Source organism: Octodon degus, unplaced genomic scaffold (genome assembly GCF_000260255.1).
Source record: "Octodon degus isolate 3935 unplaced genomic scaffold, OctDeg1.0 scaffold00152, whole genome shotgun sequence".
Taxonomy (NCBI): Eukaryota; Metazoa; Chordata; class Mammalia; order Rodentia; family Octodontidae; genus Octodon; species Octodon degus.
Window position 1 is genome coordinate 3,270,747 of NW_004524728.1, and position 21,016 is coordinate 3,291,762.

The following is a 21,016-nucleotide window of genomic DNA, read 5'->3' on the forward strand; positions in this document are numbered from 1 at the left end:
ATAAAAACTGTTTATTAAAGAGAAGAAACATCACTTTTTATAATAGAAATTCCATCAGAATCACAGAAGATTTCTCAACACAGACCATCAAATTAAAAAGAGCTTAGAGTGAAATATTTCAGGACCTGAAAGAAAATAACTTCTAACCCAGATTGACCATCTATCAAATTTAATGGAGAGATAATACCATGACAAAGAACAACTGAAGAAATTCACGACAACCAAATCAACCCTACAAAGAGTACTGACAGATATTTTAGAGAGAGACAAAAAGGACCACAACTTCAGGAACAACAGAAAAGAACCACCAAACAGAGCAAGCAATTAATCAGAGGGGAAAAGTAGGGATCCTTCAGCAGGAAAATAACATGATAAAGATAAGCCAATTCATTTCAGTTATAGATTGAAATAGAAATGGCCTAAATTTACAAATCAAAAGAAGCAGACTGGCAGAGTGGATCAAGAAACAAAATCCAACAATATGCTGTATATGAAAAACACAATTAATTCAAAAAGAAATTAATAGTGAAAGGATGAAAAACAATATTCCATGCAATAAGAACCCAGGAGAGAGTAAGCGTACCTATTCTGGTTGCTGACAATGTCAACTTCACACCAAATGTGTTTAAGAGACAAAGAAAGTCACTATATACTTGTTAAGGGAAAACAACAAGAGGAAAAGATATCAGTTATAAATATATATGCACCCAATGCAGGAGCACCCAACTAAAGAAGGCAAATTTTAACAGACATGAAAAATCAAATGAGCAATAACACTGGGGGACTTTAACACCCCACTGACACAAAGAGACAGATCAACTAAGCAAAAAATCAGCAGAGAAATAGCAGAATAAAACCAAACCTATGAAGAAATGGACTTGTAGACCTTTACAGAGTGCTCCACCCCAGAGTCAGAATACACATTCTTCTCAGCTACCCACAGTTCATTCTCCAAAATAGACCACATACTAGTACACAGAGCATGCTTAAGTAAATGCAAAGGAACAGAAATTATGCCATGCACATAATCTGACCATAATTCAATGAAACTGAAAATTATTGACAAAAGAAACAACAAAAACTCCATAAACATGTGGAAACCAAATAACTTTCAGAACAATCAATGGGTCACAGATGAAATCAAAGAAGAAATTAAACAATATTTACAATCAAACAAAAAAGGAGACACATTAAAAAAAAATGCCGACACAACTTACTGGAACCTATGGGATGTAATGAAAGTTGTCTTAAGAGGGAAATTTAGAGAAGTAAATTCTTTTATTAGAAAAACAGAAAGAGCCCAAATAACCTATCTAATGTAGCACTTCAAACTCCTAAAAAAAAAAAAAAAAAGAGCAAGTCAAGCAAAAAGAAGGCAGGAAATTATAAAGATCAGAGCAGAAATAAATGCAATGGAGATAAAGAAAACAATACAAAGAATTAATGAATCAAAGAGCTGGTTCTTTGAAAGAATAAGTGAAATTGATACACCTCTAACTAGCCTTATCAAAAAAAGAAAGAAAAAACTTAAATTCTTCTCTTTATTAAAGAGAAGAAACATCACTTATAATAGAAAACTTAAATTCATGCAATAAAGAATGAAAATGGTGAAACCACTAGAGACCTATAGAAATTCAAAAGATCATCAATGCCTACTTCCAAATCTTTACTCTTCAGGTTGGAAAACACTAAAGAAATGGACAGATGCCTAGATATACATGAACTACCAAAGCCGAATCAAGAAGATATAAATACTCTGAATAACCCAATATCAGCCAAAAAATTGAAAACATAATCAAAAATCTACCAACAGGGCTGGCCAGATAGGTTAGTGACTAAAGCACCTGTTTAGGCAAAGCGCAGGGACTGGGGTTCCATCCCTGGCACCACAAGCTGTGCTGGCTCCACCCCCCAGGTGAGCTGAGATGGCGAATGAGATTCGGCGTGGTAGTGCACACCTGTAATCCCAGCACTTGGAAGGATGAAAACAGGAGGATCACTATGAGTACAATTTGTGTAGTAAGACCCTGTAGACCCTGTACTAAATACATTAAAAAAAAAAAAAAAAAAAAAAAAGGGCTGGTGAGATGGCTCAGTGGTCTAAAGCACCTACTTAGAACAAGCTAAGCTAAGCAAACCACAGGGACCATGGTTCAATCCCCCAGCACCACATGCCCACCAGCCCTGCCCCCTGGTGGGCTGAGCTGGCCATACACACACAAAATAAATAAATATCTAAAAAAAAAAAAAAAAATCTACCAACAAAAGCAGAGAGAAAGAGGGAGAGAGAGAGAAGGAAAAAGAGAGAGATTCAGTGCTGAATTCTACAAGAAATGTACAGATTTAATGCCAACTCTTCTCAAACTATACAATGAAATTCAAAGGGAAGCAATTTTCCCAAACTCATTCCCAGAGGCAAATATTACTCTGATGTCAAAACCAGAGAAATATCCAACCAAAAGAGAGAACTATAGGCTAATCTCTGTAATGAACACAGATGCAAAAATCCTCAATAAAAAGTAGCAAACAGAATGCAGCAACTCATCAAGACCTTTCATATCACGACCAAGTGGGATATATGACAGGAATGCAAGGATCATTTAATACATGCAAAACCATAAATGAAATAACACATCAACAGAGCCAAAGACAAAAATCACATGATCACCTCAATAGTTGCAGAAAAAGCTTTTGACAAAGTCCAACATTCATTCATGATAAAAACACTATAGAAAATCGGGATAGATGGTGAATCTGATGAAATCTCAATCTGATGAAAGCCATCTATGACAAACCAATAGCCAACATTATACATAAAAGACAAAAATTGAAAGCCTTCACTTTATAATCAGGAACAAGACAATAATGTCCACTGTCTCCACTTCTGTTCAATATAGTTCTGGAAACACTAGCCAGAGCAATTAGAAAAGAGAAAGAAATAAAAGGAATAATGATTGGAAGGGAAGAAGTAAAATTATCTTTATTTGCAGATGATATGATGCTATACATGGAAGACTCCATATATTCCATAACAGACTTGTAGACTTCATTACCAAATTCAGTGGCATAGCAGGATACAAAGTTAACACTCAAAAATCAGTAACATTTCTATACACAAACAATGAACACAACAAGAGAGAAATCATAGAAATCATGCCTTTCACAGTAGCAACCCCCCAAATGAAATAGCTAGGAATCAGTCTCACATAGAAACTAACATACTTATATAGTGAAAATTAGAGTACTCTGCAAAAAGAGATTGTGAAGGATTTCACAATGGAAAGATATTCCTTGCTCCTGGATAGGAAGAACCAATACTGTATAAATGGCCATACTCCCAAAATTGTTATACAGATTCAATGCATTTTCAATTAAAATACCATCAATATACGTCACAGATCTAGAGAAAAATTCCTAAAATTCATCTGGAACCAGAAGAGACTAAGAATACCAAAAGCAATCCTGAGAACAAAAGAATAGGAGGAGGCATCACAACCCCTGACTTAAAATTATACTAGAGCTACTATGATAAAATCAGCATGGTATGAGCAATAAAATAGACCTGAGGATGAATATAACAGATTCAAAGATGCAGACAGAACTACAAACACACTCTGCTACTTTATCTTTGACAAATGGGCCAAACATGTTCACTAGAAGAAGCATAGCCTCTTTAATAAATGATGCTACAAAAACTGGCTTTCTACTTGCTGAAAGCTAAAATTAGACCCATGCCTATCAGCATGCACAAACCTATAAACAAAATGGATCAAAGATTTAAAAATTAATGGGCTGGAGAGATGGCTCAGTGGTCTAAAGCACCTACTCAGAACAAGCTTAGCAAAGCACAGGGACCGCAGTTCAATCCCCCAGCACCACATGCCAGCCAGCCCCGCCCCCTGCTGGGCTGAGCTGGCCACACACACACACACACACACACACACACACAAATAAATAAATAAAATTTAAAAAAAAAAAAGATTTAAAAATTAAAACCAAAACTCTAAATTTTGTGGTGGACCAAGTACATAGAAATCTTAAAAGTAAGCTGAGGGGATAGCTCAGGGGTCTAAGAACCTGCTGGTAAGGGCACAGATCCAGGTTAGATTCCAGTGCTGCATGCCATGTTGGACCTGTAACCTTAGGCATTCCATGCTGGCCACCAAAACCAGGTATGGTGGTGCATGCCTATACTCCCAGCGCTGGGCAGGCTGAGCCGAGAAGCCCACTATGAGTCTGAGCTGCGTAGTGAGATGCTACACCAAATAAAGAAATAGAAGATGTTTTTAAAAATCTTAAAAACACAGGGGTCTAGGGGCCGGAGAGATGGCTCAGTAGGATAAGCACTTGACTGGCAAACTCAAAGATCTGAGTTCAATCCCCGGTTCTGAAAAAAAAAAAAAAAAACCACAAAAAACAGGGGTCTATAAAGAGTTTATGAACAAAAAGCAAACTGCATGGGAAATACTTCAAAGAATCCACAACTGGTATCTTATCTTTTGGAAAAGTTTCTGCATGTCAAAAGAAATCACTAATAGTATAAAAAGAAAACCCACAAATTAGAAAAAAATTATAACTGACTCTCCTTCAGACAAAGGACTTTTCCCTAGAACATATAAAGATTTAAAATATCAGGCCTCTAAAAATTCAAAACCCCAATCCAACAATGGGCATCTTGGGGCAATACAAACTTCAAAAATGAAATAGAAATGGCAAATAAATACAAGAAAAAATGTGCACCATTATTGGTCATTGAGGAGATGCACATTAAAACAATGCAGAGATGCCATCTTCCACCAAAAAGAATGGCTATCATCAAGAAAACAACCAATAACAAATGCTGGAGATGCTGTGGGGGAAAAGGAACCCTTCTCCACTGTTGGTGGGACTGCATATTGGTACAACCTCTACGGAAATCAGTATGGAGATTCCTCAGAAAGCTAGGATTATAGTGCCCTTTCAAGCCAGCTATTCCCCTCCTAGGTACTTTTCAAAAAAAAAAAAAAATTGAAAACATCATACTACAGCAATGTATGTGTACCCATGTTTACAGCAGTGCTATTTGTCAGAGCTAAATCTTGGAACCCACACAAATGCCCATCAACTGAGGAATGCACTAAAAAGATGTATTTTTACACAATGGAATATTACTCAAAATAAATTTGAGGCTTATAGGTAAATGGATGTTAACTAGAGACTGTGTTCTTAAGTGAATAAATCTGCCCACATGTGTAAACATCATTTTGTCTCACTAGTGTGAGAACCTAAAAGAGTAAATGAAATCTGAAAGGTACAACAGATATTGTGAACGGGAAAGAATCTGTTCAATGGGAAGGAAAAACTGGGATGAGGAAAAGGACAAAAGAAAGAAGGGAGAAAGATATGTTCTTGTATACATGCAGGATAGTTTGGATAATTGTACTGCCAATTTCTGGTCTATTGAAAGAAGCAGTTAATGCTTAAATTTTTTTTCTTCCCTTTAATTTCTTGCAACTGTTTTTTTTTTTTCTTAAACCAATTTTTCAGGCTTATATGTAACCTAAACAACTAATTTGAAGATAACATTGTGTAATACAACCATTGTCAAACTTCTATTACCTTGCTTAATGAAAATTTGTATTGTTTCTAATATTTTTATCATTTCATATTCATTATTTTTATTAATTTATTGAGAAACAATAAGACAGTTTCAAAACCGATTAATAGGACAGTTTCAATAATTAATGCATTGCAATTGTTATCTTCTTAGTGATTACTCATAGTACAAGATGCAGACATGTTTACAGCAGTGCTATTTGTCAGAGCTAAATCTTGGAAATACTAAATCCTGTCCAAATACTACTAGTACAAATCTTTCTTCTCATTGAATTAAGAGAAAGTAGGTGTATATCTATGCTATTTTGTATATACAGATACAAAATGGTCCTTCCTTTGTATCCCTTTTGTTTATAGTTTTGTTAGAGATGTGTATTCCATTGCCATTTAAATATTGTGGGTACAGGAATTCAGCAAAATAATTCAATATAGTCCAGTAGTCATAATAGTAGTGGGTTATCCGTAGGACTGGCAATGTCAGAAGTTGTTGACTCGAGCCTTTTACAGCTCAGCATATTAATACAGCTTTACTTTTTATACCTCATTTTTACACTTTTCTGCTGGATTGCTAAGAACAAGAAAAAACAAGACTTATATAACAAGAAATGTATCTTTTCTATCTGATAAGGTCAGTCAAATCCCCTCAGGATTTATCCTGAGACCCTGTACCTCGGATTGTAGATCCTTTGTCAGTGTTAGCTATGTGGCTGAATCATCGTCATTGCTTGGCCAATGTGCTCTCCGTGAAAGCCTGAGAGAATGTTTTCTCTCCAGGTGACTCTCCATAGGCACACTCTACATCATCAGTCACATTGTTCTGTGGCCCCATAATCTCCTTGATCAGAAAATTTGGGACTCAACTGAGTGACACGATGTTATAGTCTAAGTTCTCCTATATCCTGAGTCTTAAGTGACCTTGGAAGGCTAGGGCCAAAATGTTGGCTGTCCTTGCAGCCCTTCTATTTCTCTAATTTTTGGTCTGCAAACGCAGGTTGTTAACCCTCCAGAAGAGAAGCTTATTATTACCCTACAACATATGCAGTTGTGTTTAACCTCACTATCTGTCTGAATATCAAACACTTTAGGCATAACATGGAACAGGTATTTTTCATCTAGTTTTGATATGTTAAACTTTAAGTCTCTACAGAATATGGAGAAAAAAGTTAAAAAATATTTTAAAAATAAGAATAAACAATTATATATTTTTACACAGCAATTTGGAAATCTAACCATATACAGTATTGTAGCAGGACAGTCCCATGACATTTTTTTTTCTTGTCTCTATTTTTCATTTATTACCCTTTTTTTTTTAAACATTTACTTGAGAGACAGTATGGTAGTAATTGGTATGTCATGACAAGCAGTACGTATTTAGAAGACCAGAATGACAGACATTCCAAGCGTGACCCTATTATATATTGCTTTCTTCAGTGCAGTTGCTTAGTTCACAGGTATCAGCATATATAGTTAGTCAGGGTGAGAATCCTACCAACTGCTAGTTTTGAAAACCTGCTGATGTTTCTCAGGACCATTGCTTTACCCATCTTGTGCGTATAAATGTATGGTTTTGCCCGTCATTTTTCCCAGCTTTTCTCCTTGCCCCCTCCTCATTGTCCAATCGTCAAGTTATTGCTTTCTTTTTAATTGTGTTACAACTTTCTATTTGTATTTTTTTCTTTTGAGTTCTTATACTATGGAGAATATATGATATTCTTTAAAAATGGAAAAATAGTTCTTTGAATCAAAATTGATACCTTTATTTTAGGGAAATAGTCATTTTAACTGAAGCTATTTAAGCTTTGACTTCTAACATATTTTGATGAATGTTAAATAAAACTTTAGTAAATACAAATACAACTGCCCTATTTTGTCTTGAATTCAAGTAAGTATGCTCTACCTTCATGAAATGTTTCAGGTTCCAGAGTCTCAAGTCTATCATCGACATGAGATGCAGTAAGGAAATCTTCCTCCTCCAGCCGTAGTTCTCCTGCCGGCCCCTCTTCTTCCTGTTGTAAGTTTTGTCCTTTAACAAGAATAAGCACAAAGTGACATGGTTGTACAGTCAGGGACCAGTAGCAACCGTCCACTCAGATGCACAGCCCCTTCTGAAGGACAGCCAGCCTAACTCTCTCTCAGGGCCACTGTAGAGGTGGAGGGGTCCACCCCAAACTAGCCAGATGTTAGTCACCCAAGATGTAAACATGAATTCACCTCTTCCCAACAGATTGTTGGTGTGCATTTCAAAGTTTCATTACTATATATGCCTAGCACCTAGGGCCATTCTAAAATAGAAGTTATGCAATAAATACTTAATTTAGGGCTGGGGAGATAGCTCCTCAGTCTAAGCACCTGCCTGGCAAGTGCAAGGGCCAGGGTTTGATCCCCAGTACCATGATGGCCACCAAAACTGGTGCATGCCTGTAGTCCCAGAAATAGGGAGGCTGAGTCAGGAGGATCATTACAAGTCCAAGGTGTGTAGAGGGACCCTGTACCAATAAAGATTTTAAAAAATTAAAAACAAATAGTTCAATTAATAATTCACAATTATCCATATACATCCCTCTTCATTTATCACTGGATCTGATAAAAGGTCAATCAAGGTCTTTTATTGAAAACTGTAACAACTTTACATGACTACTCCAGTGTTCCAGTGCAAAGAACAGGTGGCTACCTATTTACATCAGATGTGAGGCCACAGATTCATATTACTCTGTGCCTCTGAACTAACCTAGGCATAATCTTTTTTTTTTTTTTTTTTTTCAGAACCAGGGATTGAACTCAGGCCCTTGCACTGATCAGGGAAGTGCTTATTCCACTGAGCCATCTCCCTGGCCCCAGCATAATCTTTAAATGTGGAAAGATGCCCATCTCATTTTCTGTGATTAACTTCTATGGTATATTGAGTAGTTCTGCTTTTGTGTGGACACAATACACTATTCCCCTTACATATGATTTAGATTGTTATAGTGCCTGAACATGATCCTCACAGTAATGCAGTACAGCTTCCAGTGGACAGCCTCCTATAAGTCTCACTCCAACTAAAAAGCCCAAGTGAGCTGCACGAGGCTGGGCAACGCAGCATGGAGGGAAGGGACGCAAGGTCTGGGGGCTGGCTCTGGACCAAGGCCCTTGCACAGCAGCTGTGCGACCAGGGCGTATGCGCCACTCTGCGCTTGCCAGCTCTCTTCCAGACAATGGCAACAGTAATCACCACTCCTGACAGGGCTGTAAAGTTAACACATTTGGAAAAATGCCTGCCCCCATTAAATATTCAAGTGCTTTTGTTCTCCTCACTACAATGATAGCTGCATTACTATTTCTGTCTCTACTTGGCTTCCCAGCAAAACTGTAGGAGTACTTACTCTGCCTTTACTGTGGCATACACAGACTCTCAAGTGTACTGAATCATGCAGGCCTATCTATGAAGACATTTATAGTAGGTTCCCCTTTATCTGTGGTTTTGCTTTCTGAAGTTTTAGTTACTGATAGCCAATCACAGCAGGAAAATAGCATGCAAAAAATTCTAGAAATAGACAACTCATACATTTTCTACTGAGCAAGTGTTCAGAGTAATATGGAGTCATTCTGCCCTCATCTCACTGGGTCATGAATTGCCATTTTGATATCATATCCATGTTATATTAGGAAATCAGTTCTTGAGTCACTTAGCATTTGTCTTGGTTACCAGATTGGACATCATGGCATTCATCTATCTACTTGTGTTCAAGAAAGCATTATTTTACTCAATAATGGCCCAGTGCACAGGGGAATGATGCTCACAATTCAGACATGCCACCAATGACAAGCTGTAACGTGCTTTCTTTAGTTAAAAAAAGGTACAAGTGCATTAATTTAAGCAAAAAATCCATATGTTATGGTGGCTAAGATCTACAGTAAGAACGAATCTTCATCAAAGAGAGTCGGAAAAAGAAATGTTGCTAGTTTTCTGTTGTACCTCAAACTGCAAGATAGAGAAGTCAAGGGAAACGCCTGGGTTTTGCTTATATAACGCATGGGTGAAAAAGCCACTTAGTAAACACGAAGGCCAGAGTAAGAGCAATCTGGGTTAGGGAAGAGTCATTTGTGGGACACTTGTGAGACAGGGAGGAGAAGAGTTCCCCATTGTGCAGCTGAGACACCCGCACACAGCTGGGTACCGACGGGGTTGCGAGGAGTCATCGGGCTGCAGCCAGTCATCAGTCACAGCAGTGACTCACACCGAGCGTCACAGCCAGACGGGACTGTCCAAGAGAAAAAATATAAAAAAGAGCACGCAGTTCACGAAGAGTTTTTCTTCTTCTGTCTGGCCACACCCCCACCCACTTAAGCCTGCTGTCTATTCCCCATCTCCACATGAGTCTGATGAGCCAGCTGGACTCACTAGGGTTACCATCTGGACCCTACTGCACAATGGCCCCTCTTGTCCATTTTTTTTAGGTTTTGGGAAGGCTATATAATCCAAAACACTCCTGGAATCAAGTATAAATATTAAAATATTATTTTCCTTTATCATCTTCTGCTTATGCATCATATATGCTGGTAATTCTAAATGGCTTTGATACTTTTAATTTTGGTACTATTAGGAATCACAGTCAGGGCCTTCACACTCAGATACATCCCCAGAACTTTTATTTATGTATTTATTTTTAATTTTGAGACAGCATCTCATTAAATTGTCCAAGCAGAACTTTGCAATTCCCCTCTCTTGATGCTGGCATTACTGATGTGTGTCACCATGCCTGGCTTCACACTCTTGCCTCTGGGCTTTTACACGGTGTGCCCTCTACAGAGTCCATAAGCCAGCAGTTCTCCATCTTCTTTCAGCTTCTAAATGAAGTTTCTAAATGTCATTTCCTCCAAGATGCCTTTTCAGAGCCTGAGATTTGGGTAAGCCTTACCCAAAAAAGTATCACTGTTTTATCACATACTTCTTACTACCCTTAAGTTATATATATAGTCTACAGGGTCTACAGGGTCTCACTACACAGATTGGACTCTAGTGATCCTCCTGTTTTCAGCCTCCCAAGCACTGGGATTATAGGTACCACGTCCAGTCTCAGTCATTGTCTCAGCGTGCCCTGGGCTGGGGTGGGCATGGCATGTCCAGGATCCAAACCCCAGCCACCATTGCATCTGGGGTTAATCCGCTGAGCCATCCACTGAGCTATCTAGCTGGCCCAACATTGAAGTTATTTAGACTCAACCTTCCTTGTGTTAAAGATTTAAAGAAAAAAAAAAAAAAAAAACTATGGCAAGGGGAAGCCTGCACTTTCTCACATGGACAAATGTACACTTAGGCGAAGTGGCCTTCCACATGCAAAGAAGCTGGTACACCCACATCAGCTACCAACAACAGCCAGCTATACTGCCAGGAAATCATTTTAAACACAACTTATTTTTCTCCATTATAGCTATCCTTTGATCATACCAAACCATCAGGAATATCAGGATATGACAGCAGCACGTGCTTTTTTTTTTAAACTATGTGCCTTTAAAATCACGTTCTGAGTTAATTTTAGAATACCTCTGCTTTTATCAAAGGATGCTTTAAGAGATTTAGATATTTCTAAAATACAAGTTTCTGGGGAATATCATTTAATAAACTTTCTACTGAATTCAACAAGAGATTTTTTTAGATTTAAGTGAGTGTTGTGGGAATATTTTTTATGTTCTCTAAGGAGACAGTGTGTGTTTGCTTGCTCTGGGAATACAACCAATATAACTAAATTCCTCCTTTTTTACTTTGGCAGCCAGTCAATTATGAAGCAAACTCCAAGGCTTGACAGTAGCTACTGGATAAACTATCATAACTTGTTTGTACTGCATCTTCCTCTGCTGTTTTCCCATTTATTATTGGTGAGTCACTGCTTCTGATCTGCATATATTCACGTAGTCTTATTTTCTTTCTGAGACAGGAACTTGCTACATATCTCAAGTTGGACTTGAACTTGTGATCCTTGAGCCTCAGCCTCTCCAGCGCAGGTACAGAAACCATATACCATCATGAATGGCTTCTCACCATTTTATAATAGGTACATTCACTCCATGGTGAGATTGGGTAAAATAAAAGTACATCTTGTGCTGCCTCAAAAGTAATATTCTTTAGTAACTATTTTTTCAAACCCTAAATATCCAGCTAACATTTAAAATGTAAAACAATGCTAAGTAACTTGAAGTACACATTATTTTAATAACTTGTGACAATAGATTTTAATTCATACCATGTTCTGTGTGTATCATTTCATGAAGGATGGACTGAATTTGTTCCTTTACTTCATCTTCAATATTCTGGGGTTCTAAAATAATTATAAAACATTACTAAATAGAAAATATTTAAACATGATATAGTATTTGTATATATACACTGAAATGCGCATACTGGGCTAGGCAACGGTGCATCTTTGTCTTATCAGTTTACCAGTTTTTTCCTATGTTGATAAACACACTTGACATTCATAACTGGTTTTATTTGGTTAGTAAATACAAATGTTAACACTTCCATTAAGATTTTTAAAGATAAAATAATTTGGGTAGACTTTTGTCTTTAAAAAACTAAGAGCAAAATGGCTTCAATTTCTAATTACTACATTTATACTAACAATAGAAGAGAGAACAAAGCTTTCATAAAGGGAAGTATTTAGAAATAGACAAAAATAAGAAATATAAAATCAATAAGGATTAGAGAATATGGTAGCCTCTGTTCCCTGACAAGAAAAAGGGCCCCTAGGCAGCGTGAGGAGCCAGAGAGATGAGTGTTGGTGGATCACTCCAAAAGTCTTCAAGTGAATAGATAACTTGTGTTATAACAATGGTCCTTTCAGCTTTGGAGAACTACATCCCACACTCAGATCCATAGATTCAAATAAATGTGAGCAACAGAAACAAACGTGCTGGATGACATGTTTAAGTCACAATACTTCTTGCTAGAACGTCAGGGTTTTATACATGGTTATATTTCACAAATCACTTTTGCATATATTCTGATACAGTCACTGAAATGCCTGGCCTCCACACTTCCCTGCCACGGCCCACAACGTCTGGTGGCTTGTAAGCCTCCAGTCTCACCACTGCCAAGAGCACCGCACAGACTGAACTGCTAGGAGTAGGGGTGGTGCTCTCTGCTTCTTTGTTTAACCCAGTAACGGCTCCCTTTGCCAAAATGAGTATGTGCACTTCATGGAAAGTAACAATGTTCTGCTACCAGAAGAGCCAGCTTTGTCTGAATCTGCTGAGTGTGCCATGGCATTTCACGTTTCCACGGCTTTGTCAATTTTATTCCTCTCACTTAGAAGAGAGGATCTGTAGAGACAGAAACCCGGTTGAATTGAGATAAAGAATGAGGATAAATAAGGGGAAAGGTGATTATGCAGTCTTCTCTCACCAGCGTGGCAACTGGAGCGATGAAAGGCCTTAGATGGCAGAGCGTGGTCAAGAAGGGACGAAGCACTTTATTTCATTATACTTTTATGAGTTGCATAAATGTTTACAGAATAAATAGAGTAAGTGAAGAAAGAAAAATTAAGAACAGAATGACAAAAGGTTTTAGATGCAACACTGAGACTAAAACAAATATTGCAAAGGTGAAAAGGATATGGGCTAATAATACGCTAATAGGTTTTAAGACAAGATTATCAATAATTTGCAACAGTGATAACAAAAACTGAAAGTAGAAAACAAAATTATTTCACTGGCTTTCAAAACAAGATCTTTTAAATTATAAAACCAGGGGCCGAGGAGATGGCTCAGTGGAATAAGCGCTTCCCTGGCAAGTGCAACGGCCTGAATTCAATCCGTGGTTCCGCAAAAATAAATAAATAAATAAATAAAACCACTTAGTACAAAGTAAAATGTTAGCTATTCAATCCAATTACACATTTAGTTGTAAAATTTAATTTTAAAAAATCAGTCATTGTCCCAGAGCGATGGTATAACCATGACAATTTCACAGGAGAAAAAAATTCTCCAAGGATAATTATTAATAAACCCTGGGGCAACATATTAATCTTAAAAGGAAATACAAAAAGGAAAAATCTAATAGCATTCATCAGCATCCTTCGGACCCAGAACTTAAATTACCAGTAAAGATGTAATGTCATACTTACCTCTTCCAAAAGGTGGCACAATGAGACCAAATTTTGGAGAATAAATGAAAAACTACACAGCTTATGTATTAAAATAACATGAGTTTTTAAAAAGATAGTAAAGTATTAAAGTCTAATTTACTTATTTATTAAAGTATCTTAAAACTTTCTCATCTATGAGGTCACCCTAGGATGACTAGACATAATGGGGACTGATCTATGAGTCCATCTAAATACGAAACAGGTTTCATGATGCAGCACGAGGAGATGTGGAAAGTCTTTTGGCCCCAGTAAGAGACTCTCCCATAAAAGAAGACTGGGGATCCACTACTGTAATAAATTCTGTGGCAAGTGATGCCAACATCAGTGTATAGTGCGTATATATTTTTATTTTCCAATAGAATGAGACAACCACACTGGGATGGGAATAAAGCATGGAGCCTGCTGTTCCTGATTATATGTGAGTCTCTGCAGGAACCACTCTCCTATGTGAACTGTTACCAGGAGATATGCAGGTTTGTTTTAAAATTTAAAAAAACATTATTCATTCCTGTTAACAATATGCAAAATGCTGCATGTACAACAAGACTCTGTACAGTGCACATAAGACACCTGTCTGGTATGACCTGCTGACCTGTGGACAACTCACCTGTCCCCGTGGGAGCCTGGTCCTCGGGCTCAATGTGTGGCTCAGCGTCCTCTGCTGGGAACTTTGGCTCTGAAGCAGTTCTTTCTTTAAGGCCTGCATTTTTTATTCACAAAGTTAACTTAAGCTTTTTAGTTTTCTGGACACATTAAGCCAGGAAATGTAACATTCTCCAATACTTAGTGCTCATAATTCAGTTTCTAAATTTATGCGCTTAAGGAATGAAGTAGGAAATAATTGGCTCTATAATTCTATATAGGTTTTTAATATTTCTACTTCTATTCTGAATTTTAGTAAAAAAAAAAAAAAGAAAGTCACTTGTGAGTTTTTAAAAGTCATGTCTAAACTTGCCAAAAGTTGAGTATGAGTTCGAATTTCTTGTGTTCATGTGACTAATTACTTAAGTCTCCAAATCCAAATTCAGAGACAACACTGAGGCATTTGAACTTTCGATTATTTGTGTGCACTCTATTATGATTTTCATAATTACTTATTTTTTATAATTATCTTTCTTGAAAAACTGAAGTTACACAGAAATCACTCATGTCTACTTAGAACTGTCTCAGTTACACCTACAAGTAATGTAAATACATTATTCTACACATGCTAAAAAACAGGAAGAGAAAAAATCCTTTTTAAAAAAAGAAATCCTAAGGAAAAGACGATCACGTGATTGCACGTCCTCTGCCTGCCTGGGTCCAACACTAAGTCCACACAATCACTAGTATACTAACAAGCCAAAGAGTACCATAAACACCAACATACACAGCTGACTTCTGTATGGGAGTAAATCTCACTAAAAAGTAGATCACAAAAGGATTACACACAAGTATCCACAGGTTCTAACTGTGGCTCACCTTTTGGGAGGGTAGGGATGAAGCCCTCTTAAAATTCACCACCATTAAATTTAAATACAGGAGTGAAATGCTCTGCCCTTAGCAATGTACATAATCCCTTTTATATCACAACAGGGGGTAGGATAGGTTTCCAACTATTCACTGACAAATTTTGCTGAGTGGAAGAAAAGGTTGAAAGTGCTTAGAAACAGGTTTTATCTTTGCACTCAGAGCCTGTCAGCTAACACCTGCAATGTAAGAGGTGCCCCTAAGCACCTGCAGAGGACCGGAAGGAACCCAGGTGCGCCCATTCCCACCTCCGGCTGCAGAGCCCCTGTGGGCCCGGGATCCTTTGCTGCCCCAGACTGGCTGAGAGTTTGGAAGTGGGACAGCAATTCCCTCCAGTTCTCCACTACCACCTTCTACAGATGCTCATCTCTGTGCCAGCCTCCCTCCACTCAGTACCAAAGGCCACTCACTTTGCACAGTGCCGGCTCATGTCTGTTGTCCTGGAATCATTATGTCACTCTCAAGAATTTTTCAGTCTAAATAAAAACTTAATACTATCATCTCTCCCTAACCACACAGGCAGCATGCTTTTAAAATGCTCACCATGAGTAAAATAAACACTATTTTCCCATCAAGCAGTCAGGATTAAACTGCTTGAAAATGCCTTCCTTAGGTTTCATTTGGAAAAAGAATTATAATACTGAAGCATTTGAGGATATTTGTATATTCCTATTCAAACAAACCATGCGTTTAAGAGCCAGCTCTCCTTAAGTCAACTGGAAGCTATTTTGTCTTCAAAACCAAAATGCTACAACATACAAAAAATATAACAGAAGAAAGTAAAGCACATAAAAAAAAAAAGTAAAGCACATAACAGCAGAAAGTATCACGCAGTTTTCTATGAGAACCAAGTTAGTAGTTAAACTTTAAACTTATTAATACCTGGTCACAGTTCCTTCCAGAGATAAAATCAGCAAAATAATATTAAGTATTGTAAGTGCCCTATAAGATGATTGTGTGTTTTCTCTAGAACCCTGTAAACTTGTAAAACAAAATGAAACATATTCTAGATTGGAATTCCTTTAATAACTGCATGGAACAAATTAGCTCTACAAGTTTTTATGCTGTTTCCACAACTTTCTGCCACCGAAATTCCTTTAGGTTTTTAAGACTTGAAGCAAAAAAGCAAACAATTAAATGGAAAACATAAATAATACCTCTTGTTCTGCTTCATTCTTAGATTTGGGGAAATCTTGCTGTGACATTCCCAGTAGTCTTTCAGTTTTAATAGAACCATGACTATCTCCACTATAGATCAACTCCAATTTGTAATCAAACAAAAGGTTTTCAAACTGGGTTTATTTAGAAGTACAAAAGACAGGTACATAGTACTGGAATATTCAAAATTATATCATGAAAGAGGTGTCCATTTTCATGTCGCTGGAACTATAAGTACAACAGAAGACCAACTTGCAATGCCAAGGTTTAGCCAAGTCACGCAGAGAGCAGAGGCAGGCTGGCTGGTCCTAAGTGCCGGCTCCATCCTCAGGCCAACAGTCAGGTTCCTTCAGACAAGACGCTGCCATATAGAAGAGGACACCTCTCCCTCTGCTCGTTGGGTTGCAGGAAATCTTTCTGAGACATTCCCAGTGGTCCTTCAGTTTCAATTCAATCATGACTGTTTCTATTACTAAGCCAGCACAAGGTAGAGAATGATCACAGATGGCTTATGATCTTTTACTGGGGATGAATGCTGTGAGGCCACTAGAATCCCCTTAACATGAAAATGAATCAATCCCCTTCAAACATGCTATGCTTTTATTTTTATAGACACATTAGAAACATTTTAAATGTTACATTTAATAACCACAAAACTGTCACCCCAATTTTAATTATAATGGAAGCTATAAAAGTTAATGAAGTCAGCACTTTAAACTCACTATTCATAGCCATCTCGATCATCCAACACAGCTAAACTGGTCTAGTATTGTCCAACATAGCTGAGCAGAATAGGAACAGGATGTTTTTCTTCCTATAATATGTGATAGTCATAAACCTACTCAACTGCACATTGCATTGTATAATTACCAACTATTCATGAAGGGAAGTGCTTTACCTTAATAAACATACAAAACACCTACCATGTGGACAGGAGGGCAAGCAAAAACATTTAGGTTCTGAGAGATGAGGACTGATGGCCTGAGGAAGATGTGGGTGGCCAGGGCCAGGCACAGGAGAGGGAGCAGGGCTGTGTACAGCATGATGAGTGAGGAAGGACTCGCCACCCGTCAGTGGGCTGCTGAGGGAAGTCAGGGATAATGCAAGAGTTACACTAGAAATGATCAGGTAGAGGGGACAAATAAGGACAACTCTGCAGCTGGGTACCAGCGTGGCTGGAGAGGTTATCAGGAGAGAAAGGCCCTGGGGCACTGGGATACTCGGAATGAACATAAAAATGTACTGACATAAATTTTTTTCTAAAGATTTTTCAACCCATGATTGGTTATATGTGTGCATGAGGAACCTGAGGATGTGGAAACTGCAGAAACAGAGTTGACTGTCCATGGGAACTCCTTCCTCCATAAAATCTAGAAGGGAATTATAAATCGGATTTTGTTTCACAAGACTTCATACACTGACTTTTTTAAAAAACCAGTTAATCATCAGTTTACTGAAGTACATACTGATGGATGAAAAGTTGTCTTTTAGGTAGATGCGGGCACCAGGTTCGATCTCTGGCATGCCCTGCCGGCCCCGCTGGCGGGGAGCACTGAGATGGTGATTGAGACTGGGCATGGTGGTGCACGCCTGTAATCCCAGCTCTTGGGAGACTGAAAACAGGAAGATCACTACAAGTCCAATCTGTGTAGTGAGAACCCATAGACCCTGTACTACACACAAAACATTTAAAGAAGAAAATTTGTCTTACCTCACTCAGATTATTCCAGCTAATGTAGTAGGTGCAGAGCAAGTGTCCAGAACAAAACCTGCCTCCCAGGCAAGTGACCTAATAGCATATGAATCAATATGGACCTCAAAATGGTAACAAGTATGAGTAACCTGAGAAATATCTTAGTGTATGTGCTGCTGAATGAGCACATGGCCTGAAAAATATAGAGAATTCACTGTACCAGAAAGACACGCACTAACTGTCCATGCTAAGCTTTTTGTTCCCACCTTATAAAATCAAAGGGTGTACATTTCACTATCCTAACAGGAACCTCAAACTAAAAAAGATTCTAAGACTACCTGGAACTTTTACAAATTTCTTCATTATATAAAATAAGAAGCATCTTATTCAAAATATGTCTACGTGACCAAGGAATGGATAAAAAAGATGTGGTATTTTTACACAATGGAGTATTATTCAACTATAAAAAAGAAGATAAATTTGACGCTTTTGTAGATAAATTGATGCAGCTAGAAACTATACTGGTAAGTGAAACAAATCAGATCCACATATAGAAATATCATATTGTCTTACTAGTGTGAGAATCTGAAATACTAATTAAAATTTAAAAAATATTGGGACTGGCAAGATAGCTCAGCAGACAAAGCACCTGCTTTGGCCAGTGCAGGGACCACGGTTCGATACCTGGTTCCAAAGGCTCGCTGGTCTGGCCCACCCAGGACATGCTGAATCCAGACACAGAACGTGTGTGGTCGCACAAGCCTGTAATCCTAGGGTCAGGGGGACTGAAAAAAGGAGGATCACCACTAGCCCAATCTGCATAGTGAAATCCGGTAGGGTCAGGGAGGCTGAAAAAAGGAGGATCACCACTAGCCCAATCTGCATAGTGAAATCCGGTATCAAATACACAAATTGAAAATAAAAAAAAATTTAAAAATACTGTAAAAGAGAAAGAATTTGTTCAATGGGAATGAAAACCTGAGATGAGGAAAAGGACAGATGAAAGGGAAAAAGACATATTTAGGTATACATGCAGAATAGTTTGGATGACTGTACTGTTGATTTCTGTTGGTCTCTTGAAAGGAGCAGTAAATGTTTAAATTTTTTCTTTTTTTTTTTTTTAATTTCTTAAAACTTTTTTGTTATTGTTTTGTTTTTTCTTTAAACAAATTTTGCATGTTTATATCTGGTAGTCTGAGCAACTAATTTGAAGATAGCATACACAGCAAGTTAAACTCCTGTTACTTTGTTTAGTGAAATTTTGTATTTTGTATTGTTTCTAAAGCTGTTTTTTTCCTACCACTATTTTGTATTCTTTAAAAAATAAAAAATATTAAGGGCCAGCCAAATAGCTCAGTGGATTAAAGCACCTGCAAGCAGGTGCAGGGGCTGGGGGTTCAATCCCCCAGCCTGCCGTGCAGGAGCTGGCCTCACCCCTGGGATGAACTGAGATGGCAACTGAGACTGGGCATGGTAGCGCGCACCTGTAATCCCAGCTCTTGGGAGGCTGTAAACAGGTGGATCACTATGAGTCCGATTTAGTAGTGAGATCCTGAAAACCCTATAGACCCTTCCCCAAAATACAAAAACATAAAAAAATTAAATTAAAATAAAAAATATACATCAACACGCTCAAAAAAAGATACATCACAAAGAATCAAATACTGCTCAAAAGGCTCCTAAAAAGCTAGTTTCAGAAATAACAAAGGGACTTCACATAGGCTGTAGAGAATATGCACTTAAGTATTACGCAATACACATGCGCGTGACGTTCACGAGCTTGGGCACCTGAACCAGGCTAGTTCCTTGTGAATCCTGTATTGACCAAGTTACCTCCACTGTAACTTTGATTTTCACAAATACAGAAAGACAACATAATGACCCTTAAAAAGTTCTAAAACTTGAAATTATTAAGTCCAATGAACACACATTTTTGAACCAATTTATTTTTTTCTTCATTTTTTCCAAAGAAAAATTTGAGCCAGAGGTGGTAGCACAAGCCTATAATCCTAGCACTTGGGAGGCTGAGATAGCACTACCCTGAGTTGGAGGCCAGCCTTGGCTACATAGTGAAACCCTATCTGAAAAACAAAGCAAGAAAAAATTGTTCTCTTTTTACACATAGAAACATGAACACAATTGCAAGCTACATCCATGGAAGTTACAACTGACTGCAATTAGTGAAGAACCACCTGAGCTTCCGCATTTGAACACTGAAAGTCTTCTTTTAGTCTTCCAAAGTATTCAGAAATACTAAAAGACCTAAAGTATTTCAGATGACCTGTTTTGCACTGTCACTGTTCCGTGGACCACCACTGAACGTGTCTTCAGCTTCCAGGACACCGGAATCAGAGCTACTTCAGTCTGGCAGCACAGCCCAAGGACGAAGCAGGGTGATGAGTCCTACAACTGGCATGGGGTAGAGTCCAGTCCCCTGTGCTGTGCAGATGTGACAACTGGGCTGGACCCCAGGAGGGGCAGGCGCTGGGCTGCCACACACCGGGGCTCACTCTAGGCAGACAGCAGCAACAACGCCGCTTCTATTCTTTTCTCCTCTGGTGCCTTTTTATTTGTAGCATTTCAGCACAGGGACCAGACACTTCGTCATGTGAATCCCCAGTGCTCCCTCAGCCTGTGGCACACTGCAGATGCTGAGCAGGTGCTGAATGAATCAATCGGCAGAAATACAGATACCGAGCGTGGTAGCTTTAAACAATTACCAAACATAATTCAAAAATATTGTCTTTCTTTAATAATGTTCAAGGCAAAGAAGGTGTAATCAATAAACTTCTTATAATGTATACACATATGATTCAAGATGGAGTAATAGATATATATATAAAGTTAAATGAGGTATGAAAAGAGAAGGGCCAGGGAGATAGCTCAGTAGAATAAGTGCTTGCCTGGCAAGCGCAAGGAACTGAGTTCAATCCCCACC

At 38.1% G+C, this 21,016-nt stretch overlaps 1 protein-coding gene across 13 annotated transcripts in view; it reads right to left on the minus strand.

The window, feature by feature from the left end:
• Asph (aspartate beta-hydroxylase) overlaps positions 1–21,016 on the minus strand; it is a 263,046-nt gene that overhangs the window by 173,975 nt on the left and 68,055 nt on the right. For all 13 annotated transcript variants that reach the window (XM_023702449.1, XM_023702445.1, XM_023702444.1 and 10 more), the window contains 3 exons: positions 14,326–14,418; positions 11,817–11,891; positions 7,493–7,618 (listed from right to left, as the gene is read on the minus strand). In XM_023702449.1, the coding sequence (XP_023558217.1) occupies positions 7,493–7,618; positions 11,817–11,891; positions 14,326–14,418 (294 nt within the window). The remainder of the gene's footprint in view (positions 1–7,492; positions 7,619–11,816; positions 11,892–14,325; positions 14,419–21,016) is intronic.